The sequence below is a fragment of the Panthera pardus genome, unplaced genomic scaffold (assembly GCF_024362965.1).
Source record: "Panthera pardus isolate Hobbes unplaced genomic scaffold, ASM2436296v1 HiC_scaffold_24, whole genome shotgun sequence".
NCBI classification, from domain to species: domain Eukaryota; kingdom Metazoa; phylum Chordata; class Mammalia; order Carnivora; family Felidae; genus Panthera; species Panthera pardus.
The window spans coordinates 43,280,676-43,304,681 of record NW_026526810.1 but is presented as its reverse complement, the minus strand read 5'-3'; the positions used below and the strand labels follow the sequence as shown (position 1 = coordinate 43,304,681).

The following is a 24,006-nucleotide window of genomic DNA, read 5'->3' as shown; positions in this document are numbered from 1 at the left end:
ATATTTTCTTCTGTATTCTATGCTACAAAATTTAAGTTAACATACAAAGTAGTTCTTTGTTTTTAAGGATCTTAAGGCCTAATTGAGAAGCTAAGAAAAACAAATACGTGCACAATAACTAGGTAATCCATAGTTCATTTACAGGTGTTTAACTGGTAGGTGCATATTAAATAGTGCATGTATATGTTGTGCTATGGGTAGGATTTGACTAGGTGGAGAGAAGAACATCTCTTATACATGAGATAAGGCACATGGAGAGTGGAGTCAGCCAGGCAGCCATGTGGAGGGGAACTGGCTTGTCTGCATTTCCTGACATGCTTTCCTCCCTGGAGGAAAGGAGACAGGGAAGAAGAGCAAATCTTAGGAGGCTTGGCATCTCTTGGGACTGCTAATCCAGCACGCTACCCCATGTTCCCACAAAAAAGAGTTAACCAAAAGCACTGACTGTCATACATATCACAGAGTGGAATCATCCCCCCTCACCAACCTCTCAGAGAGAGGGTTCAGCAATTTGCAAATAATCTAGGCAAGTAGGAAGCAATGTGTACCACTTGAAGGATGCAAGGTTGTGCCAGAGACTCTGCATCTGGGAAATGAAACATAAATCAGGCCTCTTCATATTTATTACACTTACATTTCTAAAAGTTATTACAAACCTGTTGATTAGATTGTTGTTGGCTTCAGGGGTTTTGTATTGAGGGGAGGGCTTAGCAAAGTAATTATTTGAGGGAAGCAGAGGGCCTATGATATACGCTACAATCCTCAGGCTATTTTTGAGTGCTTATTTTAGATAACTTTGTTACTAGAAAAAAGAGTCTGAGATTTAAGGGCAAGTGAACAGGGCAATAATATAAACTTTGGTGGTGTAAGAAACCATTTAACCACACTGCCTTTTAATCTTTCTGAATCTATATCAGCTCACCATTGTGCCCATCTTACCCACAGTGAATCATTCCTCCCAATGTGCTACACATCCTAAATTTCATCACCAGTATTTAATAAATCTTTTCTTATAAACTTTTGAATTGATTTGGACTGGTCTAAATATCAATATGCCTTATAAACTTTTGAATTGATTGGGGCTGGTGTTTAAATATTGGTAGGGTAGCTGTTGTGTTTCCACAGCCTCTTTCCTTTGTTGTTATTGACAATTTTTTTTTTTTGCTAGGTCAAATAATACGTAAGATCAAATAATACGTAAACCCAATTTGGACTTAAAGCAATTGTCTAGCAAAATAAATACATATTATATTTCTAGAAGTCATTTAAACTTTTTTCTCTTACAATTCAAAAAAGGCTGTATCTTCCACCTTCTTACCATCTATTTTTCATGTTTATACTTTATCAGCTGTCAGTCCAGGTGTTCATTCAACAAATATTTCTGAATGCCTGCCTTGTGTTAGGTGATGAGGATACTGTACTAAACTGGCAGAGCAGGTCACCGCCCTTTTTGAGCTTATACTGTCGGGGGGCGGAGGGGTGGTGTAGAAGACACAAAATGAAATAAGAAGGATGCTGAGAAAGAAAATAATGGAATGTGGGCTGATACTTACTTTAAAGGAAGTGATATTGAAGCTTACACTTCAAGGTAAAGAACCAGAGAGAAAAGATTCTGGCAGTTAACTAGCTGTCAGGGAAACAGGAGCTGGGTGTTTTTGTTTGTTTGTTTGTTTTTCTTAAATAAGGCCAAGTAGCTTGCAATTAAATATTTGTGTTATGGTCCCAAATCTACAGGTGACATTTTTCAATATATTTTTCACATATGCTTTATAATTTTGGATTTTATTCTGAGGATGAATATAACTGAGATTAATAATAATTGAATGTCCATTTCCAAAGCTCTTTTCTTCTCAAGGCTCTTGTTTTCCAAGACAAGTGTCAAAATCAAATTTAAAACTCAGAAGGTATTCTTGCTAAGAAAAGAAAATATATAGTTCCCACCTTAAGAGATACAAGAAAAATTACATAATAATAACACTGATTAGCAATGTGAATTTTATGAACATTTTGAAATGTTAAAGGGGATATTTTATAGGTTTTAATTATGTCCAGAATTTGGACACAAAATTTGGAAACAAAGTCGCCAGAGGATAGGAAAAACTCGATTTAAATTCTTTCCCGAGTATCACTCAAGAACTACCGACTATACCTGCTCTAATTTTCAAGCAAGTGAAGTAATTTTTGTTTTGTTCTGTTTTTTTCTTTTTAGGAAACTTTTAATTATAGTGTTGGATGTTTACCCTTAATGAAAGTCAGCATATCCTGAAAATGGCAATTAAAAGCAATCATATTAAATGATTTATTAAAAAGACATCAGGAAACTGTAAGAGGGCTGTAAAAGTTTTAAAGGGGCATAATATATCATTTCTACATAATGAAGTACTGAATATCTTGTAGATTATATTGTTTAGTTCTGACATATTTCATGCTTTGCCTATGAATTAAGCACCACTTATAATGCTTTCTTTTCAGATAGATAAAATAAGGGCCAAAAATCCTCAGGCTTTATTAATTCATGAATTCTTATTCTGATAAAGAATAAGAACATATATTTTAAAATTCAAGAGCTTAGTCCTAGAATCAGTGGATATAGAATATTAGGTTAAGGCAAAAACCCATCAAGCTGTAGTCCCATAACTGGGCCGGAAGAACAGTGATGCAAACCATCATGTGGGTGCTGTTCATTATCTGCAAACTCATTTCTGGTGTAACTCATGAAATCTGTTCTATCTGATCCCAACTGTTTCCTTGAGTACCACAGAGGGTTTATCATTTAAGTCAGGTGTGTATTTCATGGCAGAATTTATCATGAATAACAGAATTACCATAAAAAGGAAAATTAAATTTTTGAATGTAATATACTCAAAACTGGTAGTTTTCTGCTACTGTCCTACTAATTCTAGGCATCCTTGATAACACCAGAAATTTAATACCTAAGGTAAAAAAATGTTCTAAAGGTTGGTTAAGCTGATTATTAACATAGCTAAACATCAAAGGCAAAAAGGAAAATAATGCTTAAGAGACTGTAAAGACAACTTGTTATCATCTATAAATTTAATAGAGGACCAAGATAGGCCCTTGGTAATTAAAGATGTTAGACTGCTAATCATATGATAACAAATTTTGTGAAAATCTTCTTAGATTCAGAGAGTCATACCCACTGTCAAATTATTTTCTTGTTTAAGCCTCATGATATAATCTTGTAGAAAGAGACAGGACCCATGTTATTCTCTCCATACTCTGCTGTATGATCACATGATCTCTGCCATGCTATGGTTTTGGTAAAACAGGGTTTGGCTTAAGAGACAGAAGAGACAGATCTCCTATAGCACAGGCCAACTCCCTGAAGGAACAGACAGGATGAAGAGGTCCTAAGAGTCTTGATTCAAATTTCAGAAATGATTAGTAATAGGACAGCTAATCAGGGCACTTAGGCAGGGGTTAAATGTTTCAGAATGAGGAGAAGGTAATAGTCCTAAAACAGTACCCACCCTGGGGCACCTGGGTGGCTCAGTTGATTGAGTGTCTGACTCTTGGGGTCGTGGGAATGAGCCCTGCATCAGGCTTCGTGGAGCCTGCTTAAGGTTCTTTCTATTTTTCCCTCTGTCCCTCTCCCCAGCTTGCATTCTCTCTCTCTCTCTCTCTCTCTCTCTCTCTCTTTCTCTCTCTTTCTCTCTCATTCAAATGAATAAAATGAAAAAAGAAAATTTAAGCAAAAACAAAAACAGAAACAGCAGCCACCCTGAGTTAGAATTACTTTCCATCTATAAGCAGAATTGTAAGACTGCCCCCAAGATTCTCAGCACCTCATAAAATATATCTTCTTCCAGTTATTCAACCAAACACAAATCTAGGTACTGTTGTGAAGAGATTGTGCTGATGTAATTAAGGTTCCAAATCAGTTGACTTTAAAATAGGGAGATTATATGAGTCACCCTGATTTAATAACATAGATTTTTTGAAAGCAGAGAGGTTATTTTTGGCTGCTGGCAGAGGGAGAAGTAAGAGATTCAGACTATAAGGGGACTTGATACAAAACAATTTCTCCACTGTTGGCTTCAAGATTAAGGGGGCAATCTGGCAAGGTATGTGTGGTCCCTGTTGACAGCCAGCAAGAAAACAGGGACCCAGTCCTACAACCACAAGGAACTGAATTCTTCCAATAACCTGAATGAGCTTGGAAGAGGGCCCCCAGCCTCAGGTGGCAGAGCAACCCCAGGTCACACCTAGATTTCAGCCATGGGAGACCCTGCACAGAGAATCCAACCAGGCCATGCCAGACTTCTGGCACACGATTAGATAAACTATGACATAGTAAATGTGTATGACTCTGAGCCTCTACAATTGTCGTAATTTGTTCCATGGCAATAGGAAACTAAAATGCCATCATTTTGAAGAGTTCAGGCAGAAGCCGGAGTGGTCATCTGTGAGAGCCGAGCCTGAGGTTTCTGGTTCCTGGAAAGGCAACTTGTAAGGAAGAGGTATACTAAGTAGGGTATTCAGAGAAAAGAAAAATCAGAGATCCAAGCAAAGTTTAAATCCTATCAACTAACCACAGCAAAAGCAGGGAACTCTAAAATTCAAGGCTATAGAAACAATCCCAAACTGACTTTTAGTATACCAGATGTCTGGCTTAGCTGTCAATGAATGTTCAAGGAAATGGGTAGGAAAGTAAAGACAGGATAACACAGGAGCCCGTCAGTGAGAGAAATTTGGCCAGTAAGAGCCCGGCTGCAGGGTCCATCCGTCAGCGCATTCAGCTACACTGGGACTAACGGAGCAGCGACAGGAACCCACAGGCCCAGTTCTGTATCTAAACCTAATTTACTGTATGGTTCAATCACGACGGGGCTCTAACATCCTCCTGGTAAAGAGAAGAAAAGAGAAAACAGTAACTTGATCACTTTCCGCTCTAACATGGCACAGTGCCGAAACCAGAAATAAAGGATCTGGTGAACTTGTGCTCCTCCATTACTACTCTTTATGCATTCATATTAATATTTTACTTCAGGGGGCTAAAGGGAAAACAAAACTTTTGCTGCCAGAGTAAATGGAGAGGACCAACTTCTGTGTAATGACCAGAGACCTCTAGTGCAAACAGGAAGAAAGTAATAAAGGTGAGTATGACTTTGTAGTTTGTGAGCTTTCCTAATGGCTCTCTAGAAACCAGAAGGTCTTGGACAACACATGAAGACCAAAAAAACTCAAAATTTACAATTGTCATTCCTATGCGCATTTGCACGGAGTTCAATATGTGCATAAGAAGCCCCTGCTCTCACGGCAGTTTCTTTTTTTGTTTTCTTTTTTTAAATGTTTATTTATTTTTGAGAGAGAAAGGGAGAGAGAGAGATAGGCAGAGCTTGAGTGGGGGTGCGGCAGAGAGAGAGAGGGAGACACAGATTCTGACGCAGACTCCAGGCTCTGAGCTGTCAGCACAGAGCCCAACACGGCTCAAATTCACGGCCTGCGAGATCATGACCTGAGTCGATGTCGGAAGCTTAACCGACTGAGCCACCCAGGTACCCCTCACAGCAGTTTCTTATGACCATTTTTTTCTATGGAATGATCATACTTGGACACAAAGCTTATCCAGGATATTTTAATTTAGTATCAAAACAGCTGTTTCCAGAGTAATATGAGCTTCATTGTATACAGAGAATTGCAAATAATGTCATTTATGTCATTATTTGAGTTTAATGACATAAGTGCCATTTGGGGATGCAGAGAACTGGTTATGCCTTTAAGGATGTCGCTATTAAAAATGCAATACAGAAAAATGGATGAGGATATTAGCAGGATATATTCTTCAATAAGTTCATGCTCTTTTAGTTCCAGTGAATAAAGCCAAAGTCTTAATACATTTTGTTTTTACTAACATAGGGGAAACATTCCATGAGAATAAATACTTTCTTTTCTGAGAACTGCTTCCTGTTACATTTTTGCCTTTGTAGCTCTCTCAGGACCAGTTTCAACATAAGTCATTGGTACAGAAGTAGTGTTCCTGTTGGGATTCCTTTAAATGGGTCCAGATGGTACTCTCAGTCAATAAGTGATATTACCAGCTTTCAAGAAGAAAGATTTTATTCCTCTTCTTTTCTTTCCTGTTATAAGCCACTAACCCTTTTAGTTAACTCAACATCTGAATTTCTATAAACTTCATTTTTTACACCTGAAAATACCATCCATTGTGGTAGTCATAAAGAAGAGGATATAAACACAAGATATTCCTGATCTAGGATGATACCTTGGTCACTGAGGAAACTCCAAGTTTCTGCAAAAAGATAACATTTACCATCACTTTGTCATCAGAACTGGCAAATGGTCCAACAACAGAACGTCCAAATCCACTGAGATGAATTTTGATCCCAGCAGATATAGACCTCTTTCAGTAGGCTGAAGACTTTTGGGTCCTACAAGAAGCAGGGTCTTAACAAATTTGGAAAAGTCACAGATTTTCAAAAAGCAAAAGCAATTTACAATTGAGAAGAAAGTAAGAAAGAAAAGAAGAAATGAGGGAGGAAAAAGTCCCTAAACAGTCATGGGGCAGTAATATGATATGGACAAGATTACAGAATTCATAGTTTCTATAACACCTATACAAAATTATTAATGTAAATGGAGGCAATTTAGAGTCATACTTTAATAAATTATGCCACGCTGTCCCAAGGTTAAGCTAAAAAATTACAATGCCTGATGTGTTTAACTTTTACTTACCTTTCTATTCTGGAGTATCCACCCTGCAAGTGAACTGATAACAACAACCAGAATATTTAATTCAAAAAAGATCTATGATCTTAGATTTCTGTGTTTCTTACAGGGCTGATGAATACTTGGGGGGAGAGGACAGAGGAACTAAGCTAAATCTAAGAGAAAACTAGTACTGAAGAAATGATATAAACATTTATTCACTGAAAGGGTTTACTTTAGGATTAACAAAAGAGAGAACCTTTTTTGGGAACCAGCTAAAAGCAATGCAGAACAAATCCTTTCTCCCAGAATTCACGACTGCCTATCAGCAATTATAAAAACAATAACACTGACCTTGAATCAGCCTTAAAGGTCTTTGTATACAATTATATTATCAGCTTTATGAATTTTCAGTTGCTACCTCAGCCACAAATTCAATAAATGCAGAGTTGGTCAGTAATAGGAAGACAGCTATTTTAACAGCCTTCACTGGAAAAGACATTTGAGAAAGTATGTGGTATACCAGCATTTTTCATGTTAAAAATGACAGCTCTTTCAAGTCCTGCTCAGCATACCTTTGATGAAGGCTTATGACATCTCAGGTAAACAGCAATAAAAATTAAAATTATATTCACACAGAACTAGAAATGATTTAAATAAATAATACCTGCAATGCTAGGAAATCAACAGTCAGCTAAAAGCTTTTTATACCTAGAAAATTTTCCTTTTATTCAATATTAGAATTCAAAGTGAACTCTTGAAACATTTTTTTTCTCTTCTTGAGTTTATAATTTCACTTCCTCTTCTGTAATCTTAAACGGAACAGCTAGCAAGGGCAGAGAAACCCAATGCAAAAAGATTCCGCGAGCGTAGTTACTGAAATTAACAGATTCAGTATCTTTTACCAGCAGCCAGGTATCATAGCAACCTTGTATTGCTGAAAACTGCTAGAAGACTCTTCAAAACCAGCAAGACTATGCTTTAGGGAAATCTTTGACAACGCTGGGGACATTACTGGCTGTCAACATCTGTGGGTGTTGCTATGGGCACAGCCACAAAGAACCCTGCTGTCCACACAAAAAGGTATACACACAGAGAAGGTGGGAGGGACACAGATAAATTGATAAGAAAATCAAAAAGAAGAAATAATTGCACTGGCAACATACAATAGGCACACAATTTTGAGACCATGTTTTACACGAATTCTCTTCCATTGAAGCTAGAGAATCCAAATTCAACTTAACTGTAATTGTGACTAAACATGAACCAGGGGGTGGAAATAATATCCTAAAACTCTGCACTTGTACCATTTATCACAAGTCTTAATTTAAAACTCGAAGTGAATTGCATTTAAAATAATATTTAAACTTCCACTTATAAGCCCTTGATAGTCGTTTATAAATCTACAGAAGAGAAAAGAACAGGTTACCATGAACAAGAACCCAATATTGATTTTTCGGCGGTGCAGTAAGGCATCTCCATTCTATTTGGCTGCTGTCAAAGCCACTCTTTAACAGCTGGAGTCAAATTGCACTATTTACAGCAAGAGCCCTTGTCAAGTGGACCATAAGTATCCTAACAATACACTATTCAAATGGCACTTTGCCACACAAATTGCTGACTTGATGAATAACCTATGTCAATGACTAAGGCCAATATAAAAGTTTCATTTTTATGAGAGGCTTTACATTCACACATTAAGTAAGCTTTCTTTGAAGAACCATTAGGCTATATATTTCAGGCCTTTGGACGCTGAAAATAATTAAAATCTGTTTAAATACATCAAGGGAACTTGACAACATTAATATGGATCTGGTGTTAACTACATTTGTCACACGAGTCAGAACAGTGCCCTTCTGTTCCTGGCACTCCCCACCGGCACGTGCAGCACAATGCGGGACTTAAACCAGCCACGCACCATGAAATACGAGCATTCTCCTTTTGTGCCTCTAATTTACATGGCCAACGAATGTTTAGATACAAGCAAGGCTTTGAAGTCCTGTGAGGAAATCCATGGTTGCTTCTGGGTGAAGAGAGACAGCTGGAGTCATTTAATGGCGTGTTTCCTACTTTTCACAGTGACTCAGAGACCTCCTAAATTAGTTTTGAAAGAAAGCTGTGCTATGCTTTTCATACTTTCCCTCACCATTGAGGTAACTTTGCATCGAAAAGTTTCAACTGATGCCACAAAGTGAGAAAGTGACAGTCTTCATAAAGGAGCCATTAAAAAAGCTATTCAGTATTACAGAAATTATTATTTAACTATTACATGTTATAGAAATGGTTACACTGTCAAAAATTTGCATCTCTTCATGTATTCAAAGAGCGAATCAGTTTGGTATATTTCTCTGCTACTATTTCCCTATCTTACTAGGAAGTGTGTTGTCACTTAGGAGCTCAAATTTTATGCTGAGATTCACTAGATGAAAATACTCAGAACAAAAATCTTCGTCCAGAGAGAAATTCCTATATTTTAGTGAAGTGCCAGCATATCTAATAATAAAAATTTATTTTCTTTTAAAATTATACAAACTGAATCAAAGTATTTTTTACATTAGAAAACAAATAGCTATACACTGTTTGTTACATTTAAAAAATATACCAAAAATTACTCTTCAAAAAAGTAAAAATTATCATTCTTTATTAAGGGTTTATCCCATTGCAATGCAATGAATTGTTTTCAAATACATACTATTTGTTCTTTTCTGTAGTGATTTAAATATTGGCAGTAAAATATAAATAATTCAATAAAACTGAGCTAATGTACAACATGTAATGTCACATGAATTATTATTTCATATTTATAAATGTAAATTTGCAGGTGATGTTTTAAGGCATTATTTAAAAACCCCTCTAAATCTATTTTGGTTACATTTTTGTGTCATAAAATATGAAAGAACTAACAATTCATTTTGATAAAGTGATTAGTAGTGGGGTCCAGTTTTTTATTGGTGGCCTACCAGTGCAGCATCCCTGTTTTACGAGTCATAGCAGGATAAAGTTCTAATAAGATTTTTCACCAAATGGAACAAAACAGACATCACTTAAGGTCAAGTAAAGGTTAAAAAAAATACAAACATATTTCTAGAAAGCTCACTGGAATATAAACAAATGAAAATCCATTCTTTACAATCAATTTTCTATGTTTGGATAAAGATGTATGTATAAGTACATCATTTAAAGGAAATGCCATTAAAAAATCTTCTTTGGGGGCGCCTGGGTGGCTCAGTCAGTTGAGCGATGGGCTTCGGCTCAGGTCATGATCTCACAGTTTGTGAATTCGAGCCCCGTATTGGGCTCTGTGCTGAGATTTCAGAGCCTGGAGCCTGCTTCTGACTCTGTCTCTCCCTCTCTCTCTGCCCCTCCCCCACTCATGCTCTCTCTCTGTCTCAGAAATAAATAAACATAAAAAAAAATTAAAAACAAAATCTTCTTTGGATTGGGAGCTATAATGTGCACATTTGTTTTCCTAAAAAGGCAGATTTCCAAAACATATGCATGTCATGGTTTCTGTCAGGAAACAGACTCGATGCAAAGTCTTTTGGATTGCATTCCACATAGTGCGTAAGTTGGAATAAGTTGTTTTATTAAAAATCCAGATATCTAGGGAGAGGAGAAGTGTTGGCTGTTTTGTCAGTTCCTCCTAGTGTCTCATGACCTCTAACTCTAGAGAAGACTATCTAGATCATAAATTGGCCAACTATAAGCAGTGAGCATCAAATCTGGCCTGCTGCCTGTGTTTGTAAATAAAGTTTTATTGGAACACAACCACACTCATTTGCTTAAGAATTGTTTAGCTTCTGTGCTTCAACAGCACAGTTGAGTAATTACAACAGTGAAAATCTGGACCACAAAGCCTAAAATGTTTACCACCTGATTCTTTACAAAAAAGTTTGCTTATTCCTAGTGGAGTTCAACATTGTCCAATCCAAATAAAATGCAAACCACATATATAACTGTAAACTGCCCAGTAGCCATATTACCCACCCACCCCCCCCACACACACACTCAGAAACAGGTGAAATTGATTTCACTACTATATTTTATTTAACCCTATATATACAAAGGTCATTTTTAACATGTGTGTTAGCCAGATTTCAAGTGTTCAATAGCCACATGTGATCAATGGCTACCATATTAAAGAGTGCAGCACTAAACAATCAACTAGGGGGAGCTCTTGGGGCCCCATTCTATAGAAAATCTTTTTTTTTTTTAATTTTTTTTTTAACGTTTATTTATTTTTGAGACAGAGAGAGACAGAGCATGAACAGGGGAGGGTCAGAGAGAGGGAGACACAGAATCCAAAACAGGCTGCAGGCTCTGAGCTGTCAGCACAGAGCCCGATGCGGGGCTCGAACTCATGGACCGCGAGATCATGACCTGAGCCGAAGTCGGCCGCTTAACCGACTGAGCCACCCAGGCGCCCCCTTTTTTTTTTTTTTTAAAGAAATTTCCTGGACACTACAATGGGTCTAAATTGTGACAGTTAAAATAATCCTGTTTATTACTCATTTATAGACAAGAAATGAAAAACAACAACAACCAAACAAAACAAAGGAGTTTAAAACCAACCGACAGACAAAACAGACCTTCTCTCTCCTTAAAATATGATGAAGCTACAAAGCTTTCTGCCATGTAGAGATGATTTTAGTAAGGTTGTTTATATCCTACTTTGAAGCTAAATTCCTCCCACTGCAATTTAAACAGTTTCTATCTTGTTTTATCCTCAGCAGACTCGGAGAAAAGCAGTTCCCCATCACTAATATGATATTGTATTCCTTTAAATCCTTTAAGACTCTGGTCCTCTCCTACCCCAAAGATTTTTCTTTGTCTAGCTGCACAAATTCAACTCCTCTAGCATTTCATTGGACCCATTTTCAAAGCGTCGTATTGTATTTGTTGTTCTCTGTAAAATCTGTTTCCAAATCTATATGCACTCTTCAAACGCAAGAAGAAAACTTGAATACAGAATTCAAATAAATCCCAAATATTTCAAAACACAAGTAGCTCACCACACAGATCTAACATGGTATTTTTCTGTTTAAACAGTCCACTGTACCCTTTGAAAAAACTTCACTGCATGTCACAAAAATCCACATAAAAAAAGTTCTGAAACACAAACTAACTTTTAGACGTTTGTGCATTTCACAGGGTTACTCTCCCTCATTTTCCCACCTATAAAACAAGTGTGATTCAAATCCTCTTCTTTAAAACTAACTCATTTTCTTATGAAAATACACGAAGCATTTTATTATAGCAACAATAAGGAGAATGGGGAATTTATAAGCACTCCTGAAATTTCGTGCATATTCAATTTGTAAATAAGACTAAGATACAATAATCTCAACAGCTCAAGTCAAAAAGGCTGAAAGGAAGATACGCAGCACTTAATTGACGAAGATATAACTTAGGGAAAGCACAAATTAAAAAAAAGCTCTAATTAGCAGTAAGCTCAATAATAATAGAAGCATGGTGTATAGAACAAAGGAGGAGATAGGCCTGTCTGATTAAGCTCTGAAGAAAACGAAGGTTGGAAATCACAGTCATCAAAGGCAAAGGGCAGTAGCAAGGAAATAAAGCCAGAACAAGCCTAAGAGTAGGAAAACAAGACCCTGGCATTTTATTGCTTCCTGGAGTCAAGAAAGAAACAAAATTACATAAAGAAAATGAAATCTATATATACTATTACCACTACCTAAACGGTAACTCTGAGGTCCTCCAAGAAACTGAAAGAAATAGTAATCAGTTTACCTTGTGGGAATTAAACTAGTAAAATAGGCACTTGATGAATGAGATTTGCTCCTGCAGACCCTAGGCATCTGATATGCACGAGTCCAGAGACATCCCCAAGTTCTCATCTACTATTCTAGCCTATAATTCCCACTATAAGATGCACAGTCTATTATGCATAGAAAGCAACAGAGCCACATTAAGATGGGAATGCTTGGTGGCCATCTGGGCTCACTCACTGGGCTTTTTTGACCTCAATCTTACAACACATATGATTCAGTTTCCCACCTTTGGAGACTAAGGCCTTATGACTGTAATTTTCATTTGTGAATGTTAAAGTTTCATCATATTGACATAGCTTTCCTCATAAAATATGACCCCTTTCAAAAACATGAAAAGCACATTTGGCAATCTATAGCCAATTTGCCTAAATGAGAAAACAAACAACGAGGAGCTGTAAAGCCTGATGGCTAGTTTTAACATCTGAAGGAGGAAAATATAAACAAAAGTGGGTGGCCTAAATGGAGACTTTAAAAATCCAAAATTTAGGAATTTTTCAATGTTTATCAGCCTTGATATATCATTGTATATCAGACTATATCAATGTATATCAACTGTATATTTCCACGTATATCAGACTCTCAGAGCTCAGTGAATGAGCACCTCCTGCCTCTGACTCCATGCTCGTCAAGGAGCCCTGTGTGAAAACTTCATCTCCCTCTTCTCGCCGACTACCTGTAGCTTTGCTACAGTGAGAATATGCTGAGGGGTGAACAAAATGTCAATTATATTTATCATTGTAGATTGGACAATTGTCATTCTACTTTATATATGTATTGCTTGGGTGTTTGGTTAGTGTGGTTCAGTTCTCAAAAGACTGATAAATCTAAATCAAAGCTCTGAACCCAAAAAGCACACTGGACCCCTGCCTCTCCCCCCTGTACTCTGAGGCATAGCTTGAGCAGCCCATGGATCTTTCTTGAAGATGACACATCCTTTTGCCTCTAACCATACACATGGATGTGAGATAAACAAAACCTTATTTAAAGTCTTTATTAATAATATTTTAGCAGTCTTCATAACACTACTAAAATAATCAAAAATGTTAATAATATCAGCTAAACTTTGATTTAGAGATCCCATTTTTAAAAATATATCCCATTAATACTGAATATGAAAAAAAGCTTTAAGGTTCATAGATATGTTATTCATGAAAGTGAAACATAAAAAAACAACCCATATATTAATCCATAGGAAAATAATCTAATCAGTAATAGTATTCCCAAAGTATAGAGCATGATGTAGTCATTAAAAAGACATAGATAGTATTAGGAAAATATGTTTACATGGAAAATACTCCATTAGATATATACATATAAATGACATAATTACAACAACATGATGAAGAGATAACTTAGAAATATAGATGACAAAAAAGATGGAAAAGTTCCTTAAAGAAATCAGATAAAATACCATATCATTTTAAAACTGAAAAGAAGAAAGCTGATCCAAATTTCAGTGAAGACTTGGTTTATGAAACTAAATGCAAACTCCATCACTGTGTATTAATTGAGGCTTGGAATTCTAAAGAGCTGGTGATCCTACAGGTGCTGAGTATATCAAAAAACTTGTCCATACAATGATCCAGTTTTTGTAATACTGTTTTGGTTTATCTGTAATAACCATTTTAAAGAAGAGGTCATCTATACTCGACTGAAAAAATGGATGCAGAGCCCAGAATACAGCCCCTCCCCCAACTGAAAACCATGTGGAAGTCAAGAGTTAATATAAGATTGACTGAATTATGATAGCTGGAACCTATCTTGTCAAAAAGAATGCTATACCAAGCATAATAATCACTTAAAAATTATCCTGATTCACCCAAGATCATTTGGTAGATATGTCTGTCTGGTACAGTCATCTCTTAAGTTCTTGTTTTTGTGCTGATATTTAATTGCCTCATATTCATGAAGGCATATGATTTCTTACTCGAAGTTGATCATGTTTTCTGTGAGCAGCAATTTGGTTTGAACTTACCTTCCATGAAGACTCCACCTGCAGACCAGGGCAAGGTATTGGCCCAAATTGACAGGAGCTGGAGGGTCTCTGTTCTACACTTTTGTGCTTATGTGTCTCTGAGGTAACTGGAAGTGCAAATTCAGGCTTTAGAAGCTGTGAATCATCACAACAATTGAGAATTATTCTTGCTCTTTCTCCCGTTTCATGTCTTTCCAAAGTGCCTGGAAAAACAAGATTAGAAATTTTTTAAAAAATATGCATATTTTAAAAAATATGCAAAATATTTATCCCAAAAGGATGAAAAGAACAAAACTCTTTTATCAGAAAAATCACAATTCTTTAAGTTATCATGCCTTCTTAACAACTGAAAAAGCAGCCTAGGAGCTTTCTTTAAATTATTCAAATCATCATCTTACAAAGGCTGAAATTATGGACTTGAAAGCTTATCTTCCCCTTTGTGCGTTTTTACCCACTGAAATCAACAGGGCATTCAATGTCTTTAACAGTAAAATCTCTTACTTATTATACAGTATGCAAGTGATCAATAACAACCAACTATGGAATATTTTAGTGCTGTCCCCTAGTGTTTCAACTCACAAACAACAGAGAACCACAGTGGTTTTTGCTTAAAAAAAGAGCTTCTGTTGGTAATATATATATATACATAATTTAAGTGGATGGAACACATAAGAACACAGATACTTTGTATTACTACCTCCTTCACTCAGGGGCCCTCACAACTTCAGGAATGCAGGCCACTCTAGAAATTCGTTATTGTTGTTGTTATTGTTGCTATTACATCCTTTGACGTTTATTTATGTTATTAGAAAAACAACAACAACAACAGTTCTTTGCCCTCTTCTCTGCCATTCCTCCAGTTCCAGAATTTCAAGGTTCTGTAATTTCAATCTAAAGTTAAAAGGAACAAGTACAAAACAGAGCAAAAGTATCAGAACACAATTCACAAGGAGTTAGTGCTTTTATAAAATATGATGGCAAACTCTCACTGAAATAAATATGAATTAATCATGACCACTGTCTCTTCCTTTGAATTATTCATTCTATGTTAAATATATAACCTATATCCTACTAAGTAAAGATGCTAAAGAAAATTAACTTGACATACAATCTTAATACAGATTTTGTCTCATATTACTCCTTCCCTATCAGTAAGAAAGTAGCTGTACTAATTGTTAAGAAAGAAAAAGGTAATTCTTACTAATAGTATTCAGAAAATATAAATTTAAGGGAATTACAATAAAAAAATAGAAAGAATTCCATACCACTGTGTCTTTAGATAAGTAGAAGATTACAACTACCCAGTCTTTTCTCATTGTTCCTTCTCTCTTCCGTATCATTTGGTACTTTGGATTCTAAATCACAACAGCTACAATGCTAAAATACTGGGTTGAAGTTTCATCTCTAGTCTCTTAACAATGATTTTTTTTTTCATTATAACATTTCTGCATTCATTAACTGACACATTTAGCATACAAACTCACAAGCATGTTATTTCTCTAGGCTTTTTGGTCCAGTCAAGATTGGTATATCTTGAACAAATAAAGCAGGCAGGAACAAGAAAACCCCTTCTCCCAAGGATGATAATAACAAAAGTTTCTCAGACCAAAGATAATACTTCTTACTCCTTTATGAAAAGGACTATGTTCCAGAACTTGTAACTGTGACACCTAACAAAATTCACTGACTTTCTGAGATATCTCCCTTTGCATATGGTATCACCATGGATATTTTCTCCTCATTGGTTTTCTGTGGCTTCTCAAACTATGATTTTTTAAAAATGATTTTGAGAATTCTTGGGAAAGAATTTACTGTACTTTGATACATATGATATGTGCCTATACTATATATTTTAGATACACACATTTATTACTATATACCTAATGTCTTACACAAACATAATTATCTCTTGTATTTCTCAGTGATGAAAACAGTTTACCCATGAACTTGGGCAGTTGTAATCTATTTTCATTCATGGATAGATAAATAATCAACTTAGCATCTACTATGGGTCATTCACTGTGCCAGATGCTGGCAATTTATACTAAACAAGAATGGCTCAGTCCTGGCCCCTCTCTAGCTTACTTAACATCTAACGGTTGTGTAGAGGCAAGAAATATCTGAAAACTAATCTGCTATAATATTTAAAATAACACAAAGCTATTTTCACTGCAAACAAAAAATCTCACATTCTAACAAAATGGTGGACACTTGGTTTTGTGAACAATAGTTTCCATCATGATTAACTGTAAAATATGTGAAGATAATTATGTGAGGCACAAATAAGACATAAGGAAGGACAATAGCTTTTAAAAGCCCTTGGTCGGGGCGCCTGGGTGGCTCAGTCGGTTGAGCGTCCGACTTCAGCTCAGGTCACGATCTCGCATTCCATGAGTTCGAGCCCCGCGTCAGGCTCTGGGCTGATGGCTCAGAGCCTGGAGCCTGCTTCTGATTCTGTGTCGCCCTCTCTCTCTGCCCCTCCCCCATTCATGCTCTGTCTCTCTCTGTCTCAAAAATAAATAAACTTAAAAAAAAAAAAAATAAAAAAAATAAAAGCCCTTGGTCAAAACCCTGAGAATGGATACATAGGGATTCCCAGGTATGCCAGATATCAATGCATTGCTGCTTAGTCCCAGGTTCGTCCTTCATTGCGTGTTCTGTGAAAATGGATATGTGTTCTTTTAAATGTTTTTCCTGGGGCGCCTGGGTGGCTCAGTTGGTTGGGTTCAGGTCATGATCTCATGGTTTGTGGGTTCGAGCTCCACATCAGGCTCAATCCTGACAGCACAGAGCCTGGAGCATGCTTCGGATTCTAGGTCTTCCTTGCTCTCTGCCCCTCCCCCGCTCATGCTTTGTATGTTTCTCTCTCTCAAAAATGAATAAACATTAGAAAAAATTAAACATTTCTCCTTCAACAGCTGGTACAATGTCAACCTTTGAGGATAAAACATCATGGAAAATCCTAGTAGAAGAAAAGGTTCTCCCCACCGTGAGCGGCTTCCCCAGCACTAGGCCTGTAGTACTTGGCAGCCAGCAGCACCCAGCAGGCAGCAGCCCCCTTTGGCACACCCTTTGTGTGGTTGTATGACACAGTACTCCCAGTGAGACATCTCCCTGTGAACAGCTTGCCCTAGCACCCTAGGGAGCATATTTCTTGCAAGTTCCACCACACCACACTATACTATACCATACCACACTCCTCTCCTCCACACCACACCCCACCACACCACACCAGCTTCTCTACCTTCCAGTGACCACAGCTATGACCTCTCCAGTAAAATTAAGATCTTCACCCTAAGGAATCTCTTCCATGGGCAGCTTATCTCAGTTCTAGGAGTAGTGGTTGCCTCTTAAATCTTCTATTCCTGTATTCTTTAGAGTTTTCTTTAGCTGTTATCAACCAATTCCTCATCAAATTCTTTGTGGTAGTTAATAATTCTTCATATTAAACGTTCTCTGTTCAAATTACTGGGTCATTTCTCCCTCTTGATTAGACAGATTAATATACCACGATAAAACATTCTTGATACAGAATGTTCTTTTTAATACATCCTGAAATTAAGGAATTCACATAACTCCAGGGACATATTTAAATTGTTAGAAGAGTCTATAGCAAAACGAGTAACCTAGGAGGGATGGCATAACCCTGAGAAGGTCCAACAGAGCATGCCTTTGTAACTCTGATAAGCTGTCTCTGGCAACAGACAGAATAGTCACTGCTTCTTGATATTAAGGAAATATCAGAAAGTGAAGGTTTACAAAATTGCTTAATTCAACATGCAATTTCAAGAGAACTTTTGCTTTCCAAAGTGAACTCAATGATTACTAGAACTTTCTTTTTTCTTTGCACTGTGCTACATCGAGAATACAAGCTAACTCACACTTAACTCTGCATCTGAATCAATCTGAACATGATAAGGACAGACATGTATGAGTTACATATTAACTTGCATGATGAGATCATTTCCTCTTTCAGGGTAGATATTATGTGAAAAATACCATAAAATCTATTACAAGTAAAATTGCACTGTATTAAAATGCTTTCTAGGCAATTACGTATCTTGCATTTTTTCTATTATTTTGTCATTAATATATGAGTTTTAATACAACTTATTCTAATCCTAAACTAATAATAGTACCCTTGAGGATGGAATCAATCCTAAGACAGCTTACAACAATTAGCGTCCTAACAAAGTAAAGGAAAGATGACACCAGTAAGCATTAGAAACACTTTTACTGACCCCAAACTGCTTATTCCTTTGAAAAGCAAGTGCACAGAATTACAAGGAGTAGCAAGATCCTCCCGGCAGAGCCCTAGGCCCATACTGACAATATTTCCACTTGTATATCCTGCTATTACCACCAATCCAACAGGGCATACCTAATCACTTTTTTTTCCTAACCAAAACTTTCCCTGTGACCCCCCCCCCCCCTTTTCAACCCTGTCCAGCCATTGTCCTCTCTACTTGTCAAGGATGACAGCATGGAGACATCACTGCACGGTGACTACGAGAAGACTCAGCACCAGATTGCCCTGCACGTGAATCCTGGTTTTCCTTTATCAGTTGTGTGGTTCTGGGCAAGTCATTTTACATTTCTGCGCCTCTGTTTCCTCACCTGTGCAATGGGCTTAAATAATAATTCTCACCTCACAGGGTTACTATGAGGATTATATTGAACAGTTATTTTATTTTATTTTATTTTATTTTATTTTATTTTATTTTATTTTATTATTAACTTTTTGAGACAGAGAGATGGTGCACATGAGCGAGGGGCAATGAGACAGAGAGAGAGAGAGAGAGAGAGAGAGAGAGAAGCAAGGCTCACCAGGGCGTGTGTTTTACCCAAAGAGGGGCTCGTGTTCACCCGAAGCAGGGCTCCAGCTCACCCAATGTGAGACTCAAACTGTGACACAAACTGTGAGATCACGACCCGAGCTGAAGTCAGAGGCTTGACTGAGTGACTCAGGTGCCCATTGAGTAGATATTTTAAAAGGCTTAGAAGGTTCTGGCACACAGTGTATGCTGTGCTACATGATAGCCCCCCTCTGACACATGACAAGTTCTCATTCAGACCTTTGTGAGCAGTTTAACAAATTTTCTTGGCTCTGTGGCTCTGGGATCTGCCTGACACCCAGGCCTGAGGTCACTGGGCATATGACCACAGTGGGCCCCCACTGTCTCCTACCTGCGACTCAAATCTCTCTTCAATCAGCCTTGTTTCTCAGGCTAGATTATAATCACAATCAGTAGGATTATATATTTGACTTATTTTTTAATCCTCTTTAGTAGACCAGGCTGAAGTCTGGCCTAAATTAAAGGATAGATAAATACTTCTTAATGGATTATATGACATCAGCAACCTGGCTAATGATTTTTTACTGTGGCTACACTTGGGATTAAATCCAAACTCCTTGACCTATAAGTCATATTCTTGCCTCTGATTCCTCCCATGTCATCCTCCCCTTGCTCACAAATCAGATCTTTTTAAAAACATCCTTGGAATAAACAAATCCTTGCCTGCTAGGTCTAGCCATTCTTTAAGTATTAGCTGAATATCTCACCTCCTCAGAGATGCCTTCTAAAGAAAATCCTTATCCTCTCTTGCATTGTTTTCTGTGTCAGCTTCTTCCCTTTATTTTACAGAACTTAACACATTTGTAATTGGTGTATTTTATTTGCTTACTTAAATTCAGGGCTGCCTCCTTACCAGATAATAGATAGATAGATAGGTAGATATTGATATAGATAGATAGATATGTCTATCTATCTATCTATCTATATCAATATCAATATCTATCTATCTATTTATTAGATAGATATTTATATATTTATATAATAAATATTTATTAGATATTTATATCTAGATATCTATATATATCTAGATATCAATATCTATTTATATATTTATATAATAAATATTTATTAGATATTTATATCTAGATATCTATATATATCTAGATATCAATATAGATAGATACATAGATACACATTTTGGCAAGTATATATTCTATGAGAGCTTGCAACAAAGCAGGGCTCAATACCTGTTCACCGAATGAATAAGTTAAATGTTACCCTTTCCCTATAGCAGTGGAAGGAGAAGGCTATGAAGGCATCAGACCATAACAGGGTCCAGTGTGACAGGAGTTAATGCCAAACTATACTCATTATAAACGCTGACCCCAGCACCAAGAGATTGTCAGCCCTGGGAACAGTGTGTCATTCACATGCCTGGTACCTGCCCTACCTCTCCACTATGTTGCCAGGTCCTTCCTGATGCCTCGAGAATTTGGAACTGGAAACAGCGAATCAGTCTCCAAATGCAACATGTTGATTTATGGAGTGGTCATTTCATGCTCCATGGACTAAGGAGCAGAATATGCTAGAATACAGAGAGAAAAGACTAAGAAAATGCACAGGAAGAGACAGAAAATGCACAGAGAGGGAAGAAAAGGGAGGCAGAGAGAGGGAGAGAGAGACAGACCCTCAACTTTCTAGTTCTGTGTTTAGTCCTTTCTAAGGACTATTGCTCCTCTGAAGTCTCTGCAGCACACCCCTGAGTCCTTACAATAAGTAATTCTTTCTGATAAAACCAACTTAATTCGGCTTCAAACTGCTTCCTAGCTACCTGAAGGACCTAATAAAGAGGGAACAGAGATGTTTCTTCTATTGTTGAAAAGGCCGAGTTGAAGAACATCCAAACAGATATGTAAAGTTAACAGTGTAGAGTTCCAGGTAGTGGTAGAAGCACAGAGACAAAGGCTGAGGCATGAGCAGCAACTGGGTGCGGACTAAATCTCAACGAAAGAGTATCATCTCCAGGAGAGTTTGCAGTGAGATGTATCAAGACACCAGCATAAAACCTTTAGAAATTTCTGTACACAAAGAGGAAAGAAGAGGAAAAGAGGAAGACTCAGAAACCGTTGTAAATCAGTATGTTTCTAAAGGACAGCCATATTTTTTTTTTAATTTTTTTTTCAACGTTTTTTATTTATTTTTGGGACAGAGAGAGACAGAGCATGAACAGGGGAGGGGCAGAGAGAGAGGGAGACACAGAATCGGAAACAGGCTCCAGGCTCCGAGCCATCAGCCCAGAGCCTGACGCGGGGCTCGAACTCACAGACCGCGAGATCGTGACCTGGCTGAAGTCGGATGCTTAACCGACTGCGCCACCCAGGCGCCCCGGGACAGCCATATTTTAAATGCATTAGCATTGCAGGGGCACCTGGCTGGCTCAGTTGGTTAAGTGTCTGACTCTTGATTTCGGCTCAGGTCATGATCTCATGGTTCAGAAGCCTGAGCCCCACATCGGGCTCTACACTGACAATGCGGAGCCTGCTTGGGATTCTCTCTCTGCCCCTCCCCTGCTCTCTCTCTCTCTCTCAAAATAAATAAATAAACTTAAAAAAAATAAATAAATGCATTAGGATTCTCGATGCATATAGGATACCTATAGGGTTTCTTTTTTGCCTGTTTTGATATATGAGTTTTAATATATGGCAAATAATCACTTTGTGATGTGCCTGTTATGAAATTTGATTTTGAAGTACCAAGCTATCTTAAAGCAAGATGTGTTACCATGAAGGATGCTGCTTTCAGTTGTGGCAGAAGAGCAAGGCAGAGTAAAGAGAATACTTTCAGATGATAAAATATGGCTTAAAGATGTAACAGAGTTGAATGTCTATGTAAAGAAAGGGAAGAAGGAATAGTAATATTCCAACCGTTAATTCCTTTCCAAATAATCAAAACTTGCTCCTTTGATTTTATGTCTCTTGTAATTGGCCCATATTTTTAGTATATGTGCTGCCGAAGTGAGCACTGGCCCATATTTTTAATATTTGCTATCTTCTATCTAAACAGCTATTTCAGCTTTCACTAATAGTTACTTTCCAAGATCAACAAAATTATCGTGGCCTATTACCAATTAATGGATAGTTTTCAATTACTTATTTTAAATCTCCAACCAGCCAAATTCTATCCTAATACTTAATAATTAGACCCACTAAATCAGTGGGAAAAGGAATAGCTACTATCCCAAAAGGAACAGAAATCATTAAAAAAGAAATCATAGTCACTTGATGAATCTATCTGCAAATGATCAGAAATAAATTGATTCAAAAATAATACCCAGATAGAGTAATATTGTATCACAATGTACGGAAACATTTTATTTACTTAAAGTTACACGTAAATAAGTGTGACACAGTGACTAACTTACTATAATCCATAGTGCTTTTCCTCAGAACAATGCAGGAGAACATTTTCCTCAGAATAAAATTACTACAGGAACATAAAATCCTCCCAGGCCACTAAAACCATATATATTGTAAACCTACAAATTTTATTGTGTTTTTTATTTTAATTCCAGTATAATTAACATAAATTAAATTAGTTCATATTAGGTGTGCAATATAGTGATTTAACAATTGTGTGGATTAGTCAGTGTTCATCAGAATAACTGTACTCATAATCCCCTTCATCTAAGTACCTCCACCATCGGTAACCATCAGTTAAACCTACAAATCTTAAACAATTTGTTTCACCAAAAAATAAAAACTTTTTTTTCTTTTTGGTTAAATAGTCTCCACTTGTAGCACAGAACCCAGCATGAGGCTTGAACTCATGACCCCAAGATCAAAACCTGAGCCAAGATCAAGAGTCAGATGCTTAACTCACTGAGACACCCAGGTACTCCTAAAAACATTTTCAATTAAATATTCAGCTTATTGTGGGATTGTGAAAAATCAAAATTTGGTAAATAATTCCTATTATGGAATTAGCAGTGAATATAAATTGTACTTACATGAAGAACGCTTACAACAAAAACAAAAAATATGTACGTGGATACATTATAGAATTAAGTCTCTTTTCAGGCCAGCATTTTATAACTGATTCCACCACGATATTGGGCTGTGAGAGACAGGACAGAAATATTTCAGAGTACCTATCTCTAAAACAGAATATAGTAAAAAAAAAAAAAAAAAAGGCCTCATTATCAAATTTAGCAGTCAAATTCATGAAATCAGGTTTCAGCAAAACAGCTAACTGACAGCTGTCATCAAAATCCACTTATCAAGGAATTTGACCACTGGGTCTGTTGTAAGATTTATCATTTATCTTGTTACACACGAAGTTCATTGCCTTTTTTCACAGAAGAGTATGGAGATGGACTGGGTGTCCCCTTACTAACAAAACCATTTCACAATTATTGCATCTTACTCCAGAAAATGTATAACTGATGGAGATTCTGACCAGAGATGGAGAATCCTGAAGGTATCAAACGTAGCTAACTAGAAAGTAAAGGAAGGGTGGGGAAAAGGAAAGGACCTGAAAACATTAAATTAGGCATAAAGGTACATACAGTCACTCCTCAATATACTTGAATAAAATATATTCAGCTGTAAAATAGGTTGTCAAGGATGTGGCTCATTTTGTTCCATATAGAGGTCCTAATATGATAACAGACTTACAATTGGCCTGGAGTCAAACTTCTACACCTGAAGGCTATATACATTTTTACAAAGTCCCTGACCACCACGACCTTAACCCCAGC

General features: G+C 37.0%; 1 protein-coding gene across 4 annotated transcripts in view; it reads right to left on the bottom strand.

Moving 5' to 3' along the window:
* Positions 1 to 24,006, bottom strand: part of WDR72 (WD repeat domain 72) — a 229,192-nt gene that overhangs the window by 123,703 nt on the left and 81,483 nt on the right. For all 4 annotated transcript variants that reach the window (XM_053889052.1, XM_019442070.2, XM_019442069.2 and 1 more), the window contains exon 14: positions 14,455 to 14,657. In XM_053889052.1, coding sequence (XP_053745027.1) covers positions 14,455 to 14,657 — 203 coding nt within the window. The remainder of the gene's footprint in view (positions 1 to 14,454; positions 14,658 to 24,006) is intronic.